Consider the following 19,569-nt stretch of genomic DNA (forward strand, 5'->3'; position numbering starts at 1 on the left):
CTCGAATATGGTTCTCGGAGATGATATCCCTACTAGACGGCACTCCTTCTGAAATTCCCGTTCTCAGGGATCTACTCTTTCAAGCCAGAAGGTTGATTTTATCACCCTCGGCCGGAAGTATGGAAACTGTGGGTCTGGACCCTATGGGGCACCAGCTCATAGATTCTGGTCTCTCAACCGAGGTTGTAGAGACCATGTTGAATGCTAGAGCACCATCCATAAGAAAATTGTATGCGCTCAAGTGGCGAAATTGTGTCGTGTGGTGTAAGGAATGTTAGTTAGACCCAGTAAACTGTGCAATAGCTACAGTCTTGGAGTTCTTTCAATGATGTTTCTCAGCAGGGTTGGCTTCTTCTACAATTACGGTCTATGTCGCCGCCATTTCGGCCAGCCATGCACCTATTGATGGAGCCTCTGTGAGGCAACACCCTCTAACATCGAGGTTTATGCATCGTGTCAGGCGGCTGAGGCAGACCACACATACCTTCCTGGGACCTGTCTGAAGGTCTGTCAGGCACCCCATTTGAGCGATTAGAGTTAGTCTCAGAGAACCTTCTGACTCTAAAGGTAGCTCTTCTGCTGAGCCTGACATGTCTCAAGCGAGTAGGAGATCTACAAGCTCTCTCTGTTGCCCCTTTCTGCTTTGACTTTGCCCCTGCATTAGCCAATGCTTTCTTATATCGTAGTCCAGATTATATTCCTTAAGTGTCTACGTCTGCTGCCCAGCTGCCCAGGTAGTGTTGCAGGCTTTCTGCTCTCCTCTGTTCCTCACACTGGAACAAGAGAAATCTCTGTATTTATGTCCACCGCTCCGGCCAGAGGCATAAGTCGGGACAGTTACTGGTCTGCTTTGGCGGCGACAGTAGAGGTGATGCTGTCTCAAAACAGTGCATCTCTAATTGGATAGCAGAAGCTATCTCTATTGCTTATGAGGCACGTGGTCTTGCATAAGGGCTCATTCCACTAGGTGGGTCGTCTCCTCGAAGGCTTTATCCAAAGGGGTACTCTTACAGGATGTGTGTGCTGTGGCGGGGTGGTCTACGCTGCACACATTTGTTTGATATTACAGTTTGGACATGGATTCCACCCCGGGCTCGAGTGTCTTGCAGTGACCCTCAGGCTCTGACCTTTTTAAACAGACCATACCCTCAGTATGATGGAGTGTACTTGTTCCTACAGTATGAAGCTCACACAACGTTGAGCTTCCCTTTGAAAGGAAATGTCTCAGTTACGCATGTAACCCTGTTCCCTGTGAAGACAAGACAAGATGTTGTGTGGCTTTGTCATACTGGGGCATACCTGAGAATTGTGTCTTCGCTTCAGATAATAGAAGCTGATGATGTGGTTTACATGTGCCGTTTCATAATCACGCGATGCGTGAAATGCCACGTCACTTGACAGGTGACAGGCCTATAAATAAGCGTAATTTTTGACAGACTTCAGATACCAGTCACGTGCCTCGGTCCCTTCTCAGGGAACAGGGTTACATGCGTAACCCGGACAATTTTATAAGAATATAGTACTTCCTAGATAGGCATGCCAAAATATAAAGACAAAATTACACATTGCAGAAACTCACATTATTTATATTTAAAATGCTCAAAATGTACATTATACTTAAGGCACAGCTGTTATTCTTTTTCTTTCCTTCATTTTCCCTGCAGATGACAGTCTATGGGGCGTTTTTGCATAAGGGCTCTTTCTGTAGGAACTGGTTTAATCTGTTGGATCTCCTGGTTGTCAGTGTGTCTCTGGTTTCCTTCTTCCTACAGTGAGTCTAACTTACATTAAAACTACTAAACTCCATTTAACACACAATTTCATGTCTGATGTCAAGGCTTGGGGAATAACGGAATACATGTAACGGCGTTAAGTAATCAGGATACAAAAAACTGGTAACTGTAATCTGTTACAGTTACGCCAAAAAACAAAGTAATCAGATTACAGGTACATTTTGTAAACAATGGGAATACTATCAGGATTACATTTTTTTTTGTTTAAAACTAAAGATATTAATCTTTTGACATAACACAATATAGACAGCTGCGTGATTGTAGTTCTGGTTCTTTCTTGCCAGTTGTGACTCACACAAGCAACAAATTTATTTACTTTATTAAAACAAATCCAAACACTGAACATGTTTTTAAGCTCTAAAATAAGCTCTAAATAAAAATATTTTAGATCATATTGCTTTTCTCTTAACTTTATTTAAAAAAGAATAAAGATTACATTACTCTCATATTGTGATAGTTGAATGACATTTTTATGAAGTAATTTGTAACTGTAACGGAATACATTTTTAAAGTAACCCTCCCAGCCCTGCAGCTGTCTAATGCTATTTAAATACGTGTATTTTCTCTAGTTCTCTGCTGATGTGTAACATTTTGTGAAAGTACCAAGCAAGGAGTTGTTCTATAAGAGTCTATGTGGATAGATGGAGCCCTCTGGTGGAGAACATTGTCTTATGTCTTTCTTTTACCTAATGTGATTGTAATGTAATGTTAAAGCTAAATGTGATTTTGATTATGATTATTGAATATGTTAATTCTAATACTGCTGATATGAAATCATTTTTTTAATTAATCTTTTAATCTTTTGAAATTAATGATATTGGTGTATGGAGCTTTATGACTTGAATGACTGAGGGATATTTACAATATATGATCAAACTAATACCTACTTGTACCTATATAAAACCTCTGTCACACACGCACACAGACACACACCATTATAGCAACAGAAAATGATTTCTGGATGAGGATACAAGGGACACAACATTAGAACACACATCCATCTGTATTTCCATTTCTCTGTTCCTCTCTCTTCCCATCACAGTTCAAGTGCGATATCTGTGGTGAAGATCCTGAGAGTGCTGCGAGTGCTCAGGCCTCTCAGAGCCATCAACAGAGCCAAAGGTCTAAAGGTACCATGGTGTATGTGCACGTGCACGGTGTACACGCTTAACGCACTTATACAGTGCCGCTCTTTCTAATCTCTGTGTTTCTCCAGCATGTGGTCCAGTGTGTGTTCGTGGCTATACGAACCATTGGGAATATTATGATTGTTACTGCTCTGCTTCAGTTCATGTTTGCATGCATCGGTGTTCAACTCTTTAAGGTATTCTATAATTCACTACTTTCTGTCTGTATGTCTTCTCTGTCACACCAGTCATACCAGCAGCATGTTTTGGTTTCATTAATTATATTGTTAACCCCCATGCACTGTTTAAATATACTTGTTTGACCATGAAACATCTTCTTGGCTCACTTTCTCTTAAGAACATAGAGTGATTTTCTAAACATCCTATTTAGAGAATTAATGTACATGCTTCCTGACTGGTCACTTCATGTGTTGTTTGAAATTGCTTTTTGCTTTCCACTTAATCAATAAGCATTGAAATGAATGTCTGAGTTATCTTTTTTATTAGGTATAGCAATCTAGTAAATAATAAACTGGAAACATTGTTTAAAGTGTAGGTTTCCTTCCTTTTCATAACACATTCATGCAGCATTAATATAGCTTGATGTATTTTGCTATTTTGGCATAGAACGGATTATACCTATTTTAAAAAAAACACTTCAATTTAGTTTTGTTTGTATAGTGCTTATAGCAATAGACGATGACTATGTTTACATGCACATCAATATTCACATATTAATAAAAATTTGACAGTATTCTAATTAGCATTGAGTCATGTAAATCCTGATTGCTTGATTCAGATTAAAATTATATTCGGATTCCCCAAATTCTGATTCCCACCTCTGGAATATGCCTGTTTTAATCGGAAATTTGTTGCATGTCAACACCTTATTCAGAAAATCCACCAAAAATAGATATATGCGCTTGGAATTGTGAGTGCTAACAGATGCTTAGCCATATTTAGGAATGGCAACTCAGGCTAAACAGACGGCATTTATGTACACAGGAATTTTCCAGTGCCTGTCCACATATAAACATCGTATTCAAAATATGGCGCCAACTCGAATAAAGACCTTAAACGGAAGTTGATGTGCATGTCAACGTAGTCATTGTCTCAAAGTAGTTTTACAGAAATCTGGATATAGATTTAGATCTCTGATGAGCAAGCCAGAAGCAGCAGTGGCAAGGAAAAACTCCCTGAGACAACATGAGGAAGAAACCTTGAGGGGAAACAGACTCTAAAGGGGTGACATTAGATACAGTCATATACTGTAGAGAACAGGTAATCAGTACCAAGTGTGTTGAAAGGTTGCTCAGTGTAAGCAGATTGTACATCGGCCATATAAAAGGCAAGACAATAAAGAGTGTGTACAGCTCTACACTGCAAAGAGCTCATGAGAAATTAAATCTTGTATTTACGTTTAAATAGAAGAAGCAGCAACTTGTATTCTCTGGAGAAATGCCACAACAGAAATACTTGAGAGATATTGAGAGAAACTGGTAAATCCCCCCCAAATGCTTGAACTTTTATTATTCTCTCAGTGAAGCTCAACATTCTTTTCAGAGCAGCTGATCTTCCTATGGCTTCAACTATAATTTGAACACTATGAATTTTTTTAACTGGCATTTCTTTAATGACATAGATATTCTCTCAGCTGTGTTAAAAGGATTTTATACAAACGTGGATGTTAGTCTTGTTGCATTACCACCATCTTCACACCAGTGCCCACACACTTGCAATAAGTAGGATGACTATGCATGCTTATACAGGTGCCTCTTTCCATAAATGCTGTTTAGATGGAGACATTTATTGAGACAACAGTGTGATATATTGGGCATTCATTTTGAAATGAATTCTACTACTATGTATATTGCTTTTAAAAGATGATGTAGGTTAATGAAGTAAATAGAAATTGAGGGTTAGAATAGTAGGGGTCCTTGTGATAGGGGAAGTTGATCTCATAAGAATGAAATATTGTGTCCCATATTGCAGGGTAAATTTTATCGCTGCACAGATGAGGCAAAACACACACCCGAGCAGTGCAAGTGAGTGATATAAATGCAAATCTTGCATGGCGATGATCCATGTGGACTTTATGAAATGCCGTTATGCTTTTATTGAGTTTTGCTGTCAAAGTGTGTATGTGTGTGTGACATAGAGGCACATTCGTGATCTATAAAGATGGCGATGTGAATCACCCCTTGGTACGGCAGCGCATCTGGCACAACAGCGAATTTAACTTTGACAACGTGCTGATGGGCATGATGGCTCTGTTCACTGTGTCGACCTTCGAAGGCTGGCCCGCGTAAGTCACTTCCTCATGGTGTTACGTCACAGGTCAAAGGTGACTGAACGTCTTGCCTTGGGTTACAGATGCTATCTTCCATCCCTCACCTATCTCAGGCTCCTCTACAAGGCTATCGATGCCAACTCAGAGAACCACGGTCCCATTTACAACTATCATGTGGAGATCTCAATCTTCTTCATTGTCTACATCATCATCATCGCTTTCTTCATGATGAACATCTTTGTGGGTTTCGTCATCATCACTTTCCGTGAACAGGGAGAGGCTGAGTTTAAGAACTGTGAGCTGGACAAGAACCAGGTTAGAAGTGGTCTGCTTACCAATAAATTCTGCATCGTGACTATATTGTGCCACCTTCATGTTTTTCAAAGAGAGTCTCTGTCTCTCATTTATACAGAGACAATGTGTAGAATACGCTCTGAAAGCCCAGCCGCTGAAGCTGTACATCCCAAAGAACCCAGTGCAGTATAAATTTTGGTCGATGATCAACTCTACAGGGTTTGAGTACATCATGTTCGTGTTGATTCTCCTCAACACGGTCACTTTGGCTGTTCAGGTAAATATAACATTTCATGAGAAATGTGTAGTATCTCTGTATAGTTAATCTTTGCATCCTCATAAAACACATAACTAAAAATAATTCATATAACTGTGATTGATTACTATCATTTTGCTTAGTCAATTGAAATTAATCACATTTATTAAATTTGGTACTGTAACATGCCTCCGGCAAAGAATCAAACTAGTTTAAATGTGTTCAAATTTATTATGTTACATTCAAGTATATTTTATTTAGGGTTGCATCATTTGTCTAAATTGGTCTGTCTTGTGATGCCTTTTCAGCATTATGAGCAGTCCAAACTCTTCAGCTATGTCATGGACATCCTCAACATGGTCTTTACAGGCCTCTTCACTGTGGAAATGATTGTCAAGTTGTTAGCCCTCAGACTCAAGGTTATTTTCTTATCTATCATGTTTATTTTACTTTACACCAATATTTTTAAACAATGTACATGATCCGTTTATGTAATATTTCTTTTTTGATATGTCAAGCTGTAACTGAAGTTTGCCATTTGTCTTGGCTGCAGCACTATTTTACTGATGCGTGGAACTCCTTTGATGCTCTGATTGTGGTTGGGAGCGTGGTGGACATTGTGGTGACCGAGTTTAGTGTAAGTCTCCAAGCTCATTCTGTTTCAATGTATATGGAAGGTGTGTCAATTCTGTCTTTACGGTCTAAACGAGTGCTTACTGGATATACAAAAAGTGCGCCATTTACAAATTGCATAATGGTATCCGATCATCTACACCTGGGGTGTGAAAGTCATTTTAGGTACACAATTGGTCTAATGTCAAGTGGGCTGGAGCAAAAATCTGTTTAGCAGCACAAGAACACATGCAAAACTTCTCTTAAATGTGTTCATTTGTCAGCATTTATCTGAAAGTTACTTTGAAAGTTACACAAACTAACTGATCTGCAAAACACTTGAGCAGTCTGAAATTCATTTGAAAAAAATCTTTAATGATAGTTTTACCATACATGCTCAGTGGCTTGTATAAGTATGAATTAGGATCATATGTCCTGAATCTACAAAATAGTTTTTATTTTCATTTAGAATACGAAATCTAATTAATCATTTGGCCAGATTAGAAACTTTCTCGGGCCAGTTCCGGCCCACTTTTTTGACATCCGTATTCTACACTATTGTAGGGTTTCCAAGAAGCAATCTAAGTTTATATTTTGACTTGGGGGGTTTTACTGTACACTGGGCACGTTTGGTGCGGTCGAGTCGCAGTCAAGTTGCAGTTGTTCCCTCGCAGTGCTGATCTGGTTTCAGACTCACGTGATTCTATCAAACCCCGGTGCATTTGCATTCATCTTACATCATCACAAATGCAAACACAATGTGACTCACCATATTTTTTGTTTTTGTATTATTTTGGTGCTGTTATGTGCAGCAGATATTATGCACAGCAGTGGACCTCTTCTGTGTCCCACAAAGTTCCTCTGCCACTCATGGTACACGCGTGTTGTTGAAACTAATGATGCCGTCATTGGCTAAAACAAATGCGCAGGTTGCTTTACTTTCTGAATGAGTGCGGACCCGAGTACGAGTTGCGTTCACATTCATGGGAATCACGGCACAGTTCCAGTGCAACCGAACTCAGACCACCTCCTACAGGTAGTCTCAGGTTCTGTACCGTGATGCGCTTCATGTTCTGCATGACAGCTTTCACATGCAAACCGTGCTCTGTTTCACAATAAACTGCCAGTGTGAAAGCTGCCTAAGAGAATATCAGCATCTTTATGTCTACAACTGGATTTTTTATTGTCTAGCAGGTTGATGTAGATGAGTTTCCAGAACCTGCTAAGTCTTTAACCTGGTTATGAATTTAGCTGTGTCCAGATCTGTTTTTCTAAAATTCTGACTTTTCCACAGAGTTCAGAGGACAGTTCTCGGGTGTCGATCACTTTCTTCCGTCTGTTCCGTGTAATGCGATTGGTTAAGCTGCTTAGCAAGGGGGAGGGTATTCGCACACTGCTCTGGACCTTTGTTAAATCTCTCCAGGTCAGACAACATCGCATATACTCACTACTCTTTAATAACACACATTTTTATGCAAAAGTAATTTTCCTTTTGTTCTGCTTATCCTAAAGGCCTTGCCTTATGTAGCACTACTTATTGCCATGATCTTCTTTATCTACGCTGTGATTGGTATGCAGGTGGGTGGGGCACAGATCACAAATTCAGAGTAGTCCTAATAGATATATGCATGATTTAATAAACATTGTAAAGATAGACATAAACCTACTGCTCTGTCTGTATTTCAGGGGCACAAATGCTTATCTGATGGTCTTTCTCTCGTAGACTTTTGGGAAGATTGCAATGCAGGCCCACACGCCAATCAATCGTAATAACAACTTCCAGACATTTCCCCAGGCAGTGTTGCTGCTCTTCAGGTGAGAGAGAGTAAATCAACCACCATTTGATTATTAAAACAATCAAATTCTGAATAAAAAAAAAACATACTTATTGAATCTGAATTTGTTAACACTGAGAAACCTATTTGATTTTTGAAAATATGAATTTTAAAATGTGAACCTCTGAAAACAGATATAGAACTACTTTAAACTTCATTGGCTTTTAACGTCCAAATATTTGTCTCCCTTTTTGCTTCGATATTATACTCCTTGTACTAGTTGAGATAACACTCCACATCTCTTTTGTGTGTATGTGTGTGTGTGTGTGTGTGTGTGTGTGTGTGCGTGTGTGTGTGTGTAGGTGTGCTACAGGTGAGGCATGGCAGGAGATCATGTTGGCTAGTCTTCCAGGGAAGCGCTGCGATGCAGAGTCAGACTTTGAGCCCGGAGAGGAGTTCACCTGTGGCAGCAATTTTGCCATTGTTTACTTCATTAGCTTCTTCATGCTCTGTGCTTTCTTGGTAATGCAAAGCTCTTTTACATCCGTTTATTTTAATTTACTTGAATGTCTTAAATGATTTTGTTCTAAATAAACCACAAATACCTGAGTGAAAACTTAAAACTGTACTGGTAAATGATGCAGTTTTAAACAGCCACCCGCAAGTGGAACATTGGAGACGCATGACCTAATACAATTCTCATTTGATTTGTGTGTATTCTGTAGTGGTGGACTTTGGAATAAAAGTGTCTATTAATAAATATTTGTATTGAGAATTAGACCTCTAAGTACTTATGACAGAAAATGCTGCAGCACATCTCCTGATTGAGTTTAACCAGTGGAGATGGATTAGGTTTAATGTTTATTAAAGAGCACACATCTAACCACAATATCTGAAACCATTTTCATACGTTACAGTTTGTTTCAGGACGCCTTAAAAAAATTGTAAAGAGCCATGAGATCAATGCTACTATTATTTAATGTCTACAAAGACAAACTATTTGACACAGAAAATTGTCTGATTGTTTATTTGTAACCATGACAGTGGTAATGGTTATTGAGGATACCAATGATGATAAAAGCATACGCTGCTTTATAACTCATTTGTTACTCGCTGTAAAAAGTAACTGACTGGACATTTGTTTTTGTACCAATTATTTCATTTTCCCTTCTCCGGGAAATACTTAAATTGTTTTATAAATCTCTGAACAAAAAAACTTATCAACTATTGCTCTTGTTGGCAGTTTGTTTGCAAAATCACAGCGAAATTATACAGCCCCCTCTGAAAGAGTTGGAACAACAAGGCCAATACTTTGGTTTTTGCTATACACTGACATATACAAAAAGACATATGTATGAGATCAAAAGATGAATACGAGACGATAGAACAGAATTTCAACTTTCATTTCCTGATATCTACATCGAGATGTGTTAAACAGCTCAGAACATGGCAACTTTGGCGGCAGATCACCCAATTTTTAGGTGAGCAAAAGTATAGGAACAGATAGTCAAAGTAAATTAAAGTAAATAACGGGTAATATTTGGTTGCATCTCCCTTGCTTGCGATAACCGCATCAAGCCGGTGACCCACTGAAATCACCAAACTGTTGAATTCTTCTTTTGAGATGCTTTTCCAGGCTTGTCACACAGCTTGGTGATTGACTTGGTCAGACTAAAACCTTCTACTTTTTCCCCCTGATAAAGTCCTTTGTTGTGTTGGCAGTGTTTTTTAGGCCATTGCCTTGTTTCAAGATGAAGTTCCAGCCAAATAGATTGGATGCATTTCTCTGTAAATTGGCAGAGAGAATGCCTCTGTAGACTGAATTCATTCTGCTGCTACCATCATGAGTGACATCATGGACGAGGACACTACCTCCACCATGCTTGATGAGCAGATGCTTTCTTTCTCCACACTTTGGCCTTTTCATAACTTTGGTAGAGGTTCATCTTTATTCCAGAACATTTGTGGCTCATCTCTCTATCACTCTATGAATTCCAATCTGGCCTTCTGATTTTTACTGCTGATGTGTGGATTGCAAATTGTGCTATGGCCTCTATATTTCTGCTCTTCAGGTCTTCTTTAATGGTGGATTGTGATACCTTCATCCCAACCCTGTGGGGGGTTTTGGTGATGTCACTGCCTGTTGTTTTTGGGTTTTTCTTCACAACTCTCTCAATGTTCGCCATCAACCGCTGTTGTTTTTCCTTGGCCGACCTGTTCCATGTCTGGTTGTTAGTACACCAGTTGTTTCTTTCTTGTTCTGGGCATTCCAAATTGTTGTACTGGCTATGCTAAATGCTTGTGCAATTGCTGTGATATATTTTCCCTATTTTCTCAGCTTCAATATAGCTTGCTTTCCCCCCATAGGCAGCTCTCTCGGTTTATCATTTTTAACAACAAATGCAGTCTTTATAGGTAAAACCCAGGACTCAAACCAAGAGTAGACATTCAGAGCTGTTCCATTACTTTCAGAGGGGACTGCATATTGTGATGCATCATGTAATATAAGTGATTCATCAAGTATTGTGTCTCCCACCCCTAGACAACACAATTTTAAAACGTGAGAATGTATTTTATTTTATTTGCCCAGCCATATAAATTCATCAATGTTTCTTCAAAGTCTACTCTGGCTTCATAGATGATTGGTTGCTAGTTCAATCTAATAAACTGGCAACTCAGTATGTACAGGGTGCATTTGGAAAAAATCTGTAGGCATGTTAATTACAACATCACAAGGTCCATATTTGAATGAAGCTTCTATCTTTGGGCTTGCAGGGGGCTTCACAGACTTTTTATCTGCCACTGATCATTACTTACAATGCACAATTTTCCACTTCTCAGATTATTAATTTGTTTGTTGCTGTCATCATGGACAATTTTGACTACTTGACACGTGATTGGTCAATTCTGGGGCCACATCATCTTGACGAGTTCAAAAGGATTTGGTCAGAGTATGATCCAGAAGCCAAGTAAGATCAACTCTGTCTTTTAAGAATCGCGCCCTCTCTCTGATTCTCTCTCACTGTTCTGCCTGTCCATCTCTGTCTTATTAGAATTTACTGTGTGTGTGCGTGTGTGTGTGTGTGTGTGTATGAAAATATGTGTGTGTGTTAACACAGGGGTCGCATAAAACACTTAGATGTGGTGACTCTACTTAGGAGGATCCAGCCTCCTCTGGGATTTGGAAAACTTTGTCCCCACCGTGTGGCCTGCAAGGTACAGTGCGTGCGCACACACACACACACACACACACACACACACACACACACACACACACACACACACACACAGAAATACACAGAAACACACATACACACACAGAAATACACAGAAACACACACACACACTCAAAAACAAACACACACACAGAGAAACACATGCACACACACACAGAAACACACACAAACACACACAGAAACACACACAAACACACACAGAGAAACAAACACACACACAGAGAGAAACAAACAGAAACACACACACACACAGAGAAACAGACGCACACACACAGAAACAAACACAGAAACACAGAAAGCGAGAACTATTAGCCATCCAAACCAGCCATTTAGGAGCTCTTCCTTCCAAGTGTGTAGCACACACCCACACACACACACACACACACACACACACACACACACACACACACACACACACACATATAATTTTAGATATATTCTGTATACATAAAGTATAGTTTTAAATGCTTGCCAGCTATCTCTCACATACTCCATCATGTCACACTCTTTTAATCTTTCTCTCTCTTTCCCTCTCTCTCTCTCTCTGGTAGAGACTGGTTGCAATGAACATGCCCCTGAACTCAGATGGCACGGTGACTTTCAACGCTACTCTGTTTGCCCTAGTCAGAACTGCCCTGAAGATTAAAACTGAGGGTTAGTACCATAGCCTCACTAATACCTTTAACCCCAGTAACCAAAGTCTCTTTCAGTTCTTTAAATAAAAGCTGCTGGGGTTTTTTTTAAAATAGAAAAGCAACACTTGGTCCTGCCAAATGCTCCAAAAACTTATTTGGTCCCTATAAAGAGACAAAAAAAATGGGCATATTCATAAGCACACTTACTGACACACCACTCAGAGATGAATTTGTGCTTGGTATTAAAGTAGTCAACTTTGAAGTCTCTTGGCCATCTTTCACTAAGTAACTCCATTGAACAGTAAGCACTTGGACCGTGTTATACTCATGAAGATCATGTATTGTAATAGAAATCGACACACTGAGGGGTCTGAGTTAGACGTTTTTAATGGCAGGAATTTAACCAGCCATGTTTGCATTTGATCCAAATCTGTCTCAGACCTGAGAAAACTCAGACCTGCTGCTTTGTCCTCAGGTCACCCCGACCAGGAAAATGTGGAGCTGAGGATCATAATTAAGAAGATCTGGAAGCGCATGAAACCCAAAATCCTGGATGAGGTCATTCCTCCTCCTGCTGGTGAGAAGAATGGCTGTGATTTTGCTTTGTGCTTAAAGGCTGCTTTGAGGCTTATGATTTCATAATGGTGCTCTGGAGACATTTTCTGATTTTGTGCAATCATCTTTTTCTTCTTTTCATTTTATGGCATTTTCTTTTTGTAGCATTTTTTAGGCATGGTTTCATATTTAAATGCTTTTGGTATGCTGTGGATTTATTTAAACTTTTGACTCTTTATACTATTTATGAATTGAACGGAATTTAATTTAAATGAATTGATTTGCTATTTTATTAGAAACAGTCAAGTGCTTTAGATGTGCTAATGTGGATTATTCATATTTTTGCTAGGCCTTTTCCTTTATTAAACTAACTTCCTTCATTTATTCATCTGTCCTTCCATAATTTATTCCAGATTTATCTTTTGGTATGATGATTTTTCCTTTTGCCTTTTCTCACTCTGTTTCTCACTGTGTGTTTTATAGAGGAGGAAGTGACTGTGGGTAAGTTTTATGCTACATTCCTAATTCAGGACTACTTCAGGAAGTTCCGTAAGAGAAAGGAGAAAGTGGGTATGGGAGACCCGGACCCCCAAATGCCATCAGCTCTACAGGTACATGTCTAACCCAGTCTGCTAAAAGGAGATTTTTTTTTCCCCCTTCACTTATTTTTAAGCAGTAAGGTTGATCTACAGTTTGTAAAATCTTATAATACGTATTACTTTACGTTTGGGTTTGTGATAAGCTTTGATTTACACTGCATTTAAAATGATTTATATATATAGATAAAAAAAGAAGAAGTAATGCCATGTATCATCCATTCTAACATTTCCTGAATTAATCTTGGTCTTTATTTCATTTTCATCATCCCTGCAGGGAAAATAGAAGGCAGATAAAGCCCACACAGAATGATCACCAATGTAATTTGAATGTACAAATATATAAAAATAGTTTATTTATTCCATCACAAGCAGAAACCTTCTACAGATATATGTATATATGTCAAAAAAGGTATTTATTGCCAGAACCTGAGGCCCTTGTGAGTTTTTGTTAGTTTGAATGAAAAAAAAGTATGTTTATATAAACTTGTCTCCAAGTGTGTGTGTGTTGAGAGCTCGTACAGCATATATACTGTGGCCCCTCTTTTCTCCATTTGCATCTGTGTCAGGCAGGTCTGCGCACCCTGCAGGATCTTGGGCCAGAGATTCGCCTGGCCATGAATGAAGATTTCGAGGAGGAAGAGGAGAATGTAGAGGAAGAACAAGAAGAGGATGAAGTATGCTATGAGGTAGAGAGAAGACACATGAAATGTGACACATGGACATTTAATGTAGGACAATACACACACACACGCATTATATATATATATATATATATATATATATAATATTATATTTTATATATATATATATACACACACACACACACACACACCCCCCCCCACACACACATATACATATACGTACATATACTCACCCTCACACACACTCACTGTACACTTTATTAGGAACACTATACTAATACTGACAGAAGATGTTAGAAACGTTACTTTGCGAGTCTGGTCCATGTAGGCATGATTACATAGTGCAATTCCTGCAGATTTTTCAGGTGCACTTTCATGCTGTGAATCTACCACATACCAAAGGTGTACTAGTGGATTCAGATCCAGTGACTGGGAAGGCCACTGAAGAACATTGAACTCATTATCAGGCTGGAAGTAGCCATTAGAAGGTGGATAAATTGTGGCCCTGAAGCGATGCACATGGTCAGCAACAATACTCAAGCAGACTGTGGCATTCAAGTGATGATTGATTGCTATTAGTGGGCCCAAAGTGTGGCAAGAAAACATTCCCCACACCATTACACCACTTGGATTTATGACCCTGACTCCACCATCTGTGTGCCTCAGCAGAAGTGGAGATTCATCCAACCAGGCTACGTTTTTTTCCAGCGATCAACTGTCTAGTTTTGGTGAGTCTGTGCCCACTGCAGCCTCAGATTTCTGTTCTTCAGCTTCTTCAGTCTTCTGATGTTGTAACCCATCTGCCTCAAGGTTTGACATGTTGTGCATTCTGAGATGCTTTTCTGCTCACCACAATTGTACAGAGTGGTTATCTGAGTTTCTGTAGCTTTTCTGCAAGTTCAGACCAGTTTCTCCATTCTCCGTTGACCTCTCTCATCAACAAGGTGTTTTTGTCCACAGAACTCCGCTCACTTAATGTTTTTTATTTTTTTCTTTATTGCACCATTCTGGGTAAACTCCCGAGTGCGTGAAAGTCACAGGAGATTAGCAGTTATAGGAAAACTCAAACCAGCCTGTCTGATACCAACAATCATGCCATGGTCAAAATCACATTTGTTCTCCATTCTGATGATTGATGTGAACATTACCTGAAGATGCTGGCTCGTCTGCATGATTTTATGCATTGTACTGCTGCCACATAATCGGCTGATTAGATAATTGCATGAACATTGCATGAGCAGGTGTTCCTAATAAAGTGGTCCATGATTGACAGTGCTGTGAAAAAGTATTTTCCCCATCCTGATTTCTTCTGTTTTTGTGTATGTCTCATACTAAATAGTTTCAGAAATGAAAACAAAGGCAACCTGAATAAACACCAAATGCAGTTAAATGATAATGTTATTTATTGAAGCAAAAAAGTTATCCAATAACAACTGGGTATTGGATACAATTATCCTAAAATGCAATTTGTTTGTATGGTAAAATTCTACTAAAATGCTCACAAAATAAACAAGCAATTGCATGAAATTCAGGCGACATTTTATTAAAATCATTTAAACCCTTGACAGATGTACGAATTGGAGTTGATGCATCTTCTTACAAATCTCCCTGCCATCTGGGAGGACAAGAGTCCCACTCCCTTCCATTTAAAAAGCTGAAAAATATCAAAATGAGTGTTGGTTAGTTGTTAGCTACAAAATATGGACAAATGCCTTTGGGCTTTAACTGAGAAAATTGTGTTACAGAATCCCAAATTGTGTAATTTTGGAAACGTAACCTCCACTCTCCTAATGAACAAAATGGTGCTGTAGACTCACCAGGAAAATCTAGCTAACTAGAGAATATTTATTTTCCCACCTTTAGCACCTCACCACCATTTTTTATTTTTTTTATTTTTTTGCTCTACCTAATTAATTTGACCAACATTACAAAGATAGTGGAAAGTATTACAACTTAAACCCGTACTCTCTTTTTGTCATGTTAACCTTGTGAAGAACTTTTGGCCTAGACATTACTGAGCTAGCTAATTTCCGTTAGCCACTGACTGTCTGCACCTGTTACCCGGCATTAACATTCACCGAATACATGAAGAAACGTGGCCCTAACCCATCCTCCTAATGCTAATTACTACAGCGTGCCTTGTCCAAAACACTTGCTAAATGTAGTTAACGTTAACCCACTCTCTGTTTTACACCATGGTGAATAGGTGTAATGCTAGGTTATCGTTAACTTTCAAAAAGTTAACGGGTATATCTATCATTACTGCAAACTGTATGCTAAAGTAATGTTATCAACTCAGTTTCGTGTCTAGGTTAGTAGCACTCATCCCTACTGTGATTGATTAGCATCCAGCTAGCTAACCCTAACTCGGAGCCTCAGATAAAGTGCAGACTCAGAATTATAGAATAATTCGGTCCATATTTCACAGCCAACATAAACACATGACACTAGTAGTGTAACGCCAACACTGAGGAAGCAATACATGATATTCATTGTTGCAGCCGTCGCGATAGGTAAAGTTAATTATCACTCACTGAGTTACTGTTTTCCATTTAATACATTTTTGAGGGCTCCTTGCCTAAATATTACAAACTCGGCCAGGCATTTTCAGCAGCATTAACGCTAAATAGTGATGAACACCGACTTACCTATGGTCATTTGGTTTCCTCGCATCAGGACTCTGACTCTGCTATCACAATCAAATGGTCGAAGCAACGAACATTCTCTTTGAGGCGAGTTCACAGTTGGATGATGACGTCGGCAGCGCAGTCTGCAATGTGTTTGGACAATAATTTAGCACGTGTTGTGTTGGTCACTCGTGTCAATTTTTTTTCATTTTTTAACACATTCATTGGATAATTTAACGCAACATGCGTTGAAACTTTCTGAGAGTGTAGATTTCTGGACTGAACTTGCAGCTACCCTCATACATAGCCTGCTCTGTCTCTGTTCTGCTAGAATGAAAATGGCTATGCTGGCAACGCTGAGTCCTCAGACCGCCGCTCTTCCGTGGTCTCCACACCGACAGGTTCATCTGCTGCTGTGTCAGGAGAAGGCTTCTCCAATGGAGGCCTGAGTCACAGGAATTCACTAACCAGAACACCAAATGGCAGCAGCATCTTAGAGCAGGAGAAGTTTAGAAGAGGAGAAAACAGACGCTCCTCCCTCTATTTCCAGTACAAGAACGGTGTGATCGACCTGCCATCAAAGAGGTTAGGGACACTGTATTGTATGTGATTGTTTGTATAAACTAAAAGGCAATCCATCCATAACCAATCAATCATAGTTTGATGGCTCAGGTAGGAAGAACTCTCAGATCACAACACAAACACAAACTTATAAAGCTATTTAATATTGCAGGCTTCATTATCTGGTTTTTTATGCTTTATATTCATGGTTGTAAGTGAAAAGCTTTGTCATTAGTATGAATAAACCTCTGCACTGTACTGACCTGAAAGCACACATTTAAAACAAATCAATAACAAGTATGATCCATTTTTGCAATGCATAATGACAAAGATATCATATTTGTTAGACAATCAATTATTGCAGTAGCTAGAAACTAAACTAATTAGTAACACAAGCCTTCAAATATTATTAGCTTTTGCAGTTTTTTCCACTATTTCAAAAATGTGTTTGTGAATAACCAGAAGTCATATGAGTATTCTTCAATAATATACCAAAATAATTTACAACCCCCCAACCCCCCCCCCCCCCCAACATTATTACTATAATCAAATTGCTACATATAGTATCACTTATGAATGTGGCACAAATCTGATTTAAAAACATTGCATTTTTGTATTCATGCAGCTCTAAAATATCAGATCTAGGTCACATTCTCAAAAAATAAATAAATAAATAAATAAACGAACAGATTTGTGTTACTTTAAGAGAAAATTTTGTTTGGAACCCCAGTCCTTATACTTTAATTATTTCTGCATTAAAGAGTGGGACTGAAAACAACCGAAAACAGATAAATACCTTCAACAATATCAGTATCTTTCACAGACGCAGCTTAAAATGATGTGGTGGACTGGTGAATTTATCTTGTCAACTGACAAAAAATTTAAACAGTTTAAAATAAAACAGAAACCCATTTGGACAAACCACTGACAACCACCACAATGCTACATATATTTAAATTTACTGCATATTCTGCTACAATCTGTGCATGATTAATCACTCCTTACTTCCCCATGTACTCATTCTGCTGTAATAATTTCTCTATTAACTATCTATCTGTTCTTTTATAGATTATCATATTACAAGCATCCACGGTAAGTCCAGGATACAGCTCACAACTTGTCACTGTTTCCTTGTAATAAGGTTGTTTTTTGTACCATCGTTATGACATTGTGTGGCTTCACCCACCTCAGGAGAGACTCAAGGGATCAATTCAGCTCTTCACTCTCACAAAGTGTAGATGGAGAGGAGGGGTACCCTAGGGAGCAGCTTTTCTACAGGAGGGAAGAAGATGAGGAGGTCATAGCACCCAGAGACAGGTCTTCTTCTCTCCTCCTACATTCTATATCCTTATGGAAATGACTTGCACTGTAAATGGCACAATACATTCCAAAATATAAAAATATCACATTGTAATATGTAGTTGTGTGGGTGTGGGTTAAAATCGAACTCCACCTCTGAGTTATAATTTGAATAATAATAAAAAGTTAATCTATATAGTAAATCTATATTAGTGCCTTTCTCAAAAGGTTGCTTTACAGAGTCCAACAGCAAGCAATTAACAAATAAACAAATAATAATAAGAACACAGACACAGCAGAGAAAGGCTTTGTGTAAACAAAGGTGAATTTATTTTCTTAGGGTGAGGTGGAAGTAACTGGGTGGTGGTATAGGTGGTGTGAGCAGTACTGGCTTTGTGAACGTAGGCGCTAGGGAGGTGTGTCTCAGTAGGCTACATGGGCCTGGCGTAGTGGCGTGGGCTGTTGGGTGGCAGTGTCAAGAGGTCTGGGGTGCTCTTGTGGGTGCTGGGGAAGAGAGCTCTCGGCACGGCACAGGATGTGAGCTTTGCTGTCCCTGTAACAAAGAGACAGAAAGCAAGCAACATCAGGTGTGAGACAGAATCTGCTCAGCCTGCAGTAGTTGCAGCACCCTGTGAGGGTGTGGAGTCTCCACAGTCATTATCAGTCGCCAGTCGTACTCTATTCATATTGCCCCTCTGCCATGTGCTCGCTCGCTCTCCAAAACGGTGGTGCTGAAATGGTGCTGTCCATTCAGCACCCCGTCGGCAGTCGTGTGAGGAGCATGCAGTCCTTGGTGTGTGCAGACTGGAGGCCCCCCGTCACAATCACATACTGTATATTGTACACCAGCACATGCAATAAGAGCAGTACATTGATATGTCAGAAAATAGATCATGAAAACAACAGAAATAGTGAGTTGGTCACATCAGCAGCAGAGCATATTCAGTTAGGAATGTCAATTTCATCATGATTGATTTACACTGAGTAAATAATTAGGAAGGCTAGATAAAGCCTATAATAAAGCCAAATGCATTGATGTTTATTCATTAATTCATCTTCAATAACCACTTATCTTGGTCAGGGTGACGGTGCATACAGAACCTATCTTGGGAACACCAGGTATGAGCCAGGAATACACCCTGGACACACATATTCACACCTACTGGCAATTTGAGTATAGCCAATGCACCTACATACGTCTTTGGGAGGTGGAAGGAAATGAGAAAACCCAATGGAAACCCACATGGACACAGATAGAACACAGAAACT

General features: G+C 39.2%; 1 protein-coding gene across 1 annotated transcript in view; it reads left to right on the forward strand.

The window, feature by feature from the left end:
* Positions 1 to 19,569, forward strand: part of cacna1fb (calcium channel, voltage-dependent, L type, alpha 1F subunit) — a 64,430-nt gene that overhangs the window by 37,136 nt on the left and 7,725 nt on the right. Inside the window, exons 23-44 of the mRNA XM_017467154.3 lie at positions 1,665 to 1,771; positions 2,836 to 2,923; positions 3,010 to 3,117; positions 4,913 to 4,965; positions 5,079 to 5,225; positions 5,324 to 5,525; positions 5,623 to 5,781; positions 6,069 to 6,179; positions 6,314 to 6,397; positions 7,667 to 7,795; positions 7,885 to 7,950; positions 8,096 to 8,187; positions 8,510 to 8,669; positions 10,989 to 11,116; positions 11,267 to 11,363; positions 11,935 to 12,037; positions 12,494 to 12,595; positions 13,057 to 13,184; positions 13,739 to 13,858; positions 16,772 to 17,025; positions 18,070 to 18,093; positions 18,193 to 18,318. Coding sequence (XP_017322643.1) covers positions 1,665 to 1,771; positions 2,836 to 2,923; positions 3,010 to 3,117; positions 4,913 to 4,965; positions 5,079 to 5,225; positions 5,324 to 5,525; positions 5,623 to 5,781; positions 6,069 to 6,179; positions 6,314 to 6,397; positions 7,667 to 7,795; positions 7,885 to 7,950; positions 8,096 to 8,187; positions 8,510 to 8,669; positions 10,989 to 11,116; positions 11,267 to 11,363; positions 11,935 to 12,037; positions 12,494 to 12,595; positions 13,057 to 13,184; positions 13,739 to 13,858; positions 16,772 to 17,025; positions 18,070 to 18,093; positions 18,193 to 18,318 — 2,588 coding nt within the window. The remainder of the gene's footprint in view (positions 1 to 1,664; positions 1,772 to 2,835; positions 2,924 to 3,009; positions 3,118 to 4,912; positions 4,966 to 5,078; positions 5,226 to 5,323; positions 5,526 to 5,622; positions 5,782 to 6,068; positions 6,180 to 6,313; positions 6,398 to 7,666; positions 7,796 to 7,884; positions 7,951 to 8,095; positions 8,188 to 8,509; positions 8,670 to 10,988; positions 11,117 to 11,266; positions 11,364 to 11,934; positions 12,038 to 12,493; positions 12,596 to 13,056; positions 13,185 to 13,738; positions 13,859 to 16,771; positions 17,026 to 18,069; positions 18,094 to 18,192; positions 18,319 to 19,569) is intronic.

This window comes from Ictalurus punctatus, chromosome 5, assembly GCF_001660625.3.
Source record: "Ictalurus punctatus breed USDA103 chromosome 5, Coco_2.0, whole genome shotgun sequence".
Taxonomy (NCBI): Eukaryota; Metazoa; Chordata; class Actinopteri; order Siluriformes; family Ictaluridae; genus Ictalurus; species Ictalurus punctatus.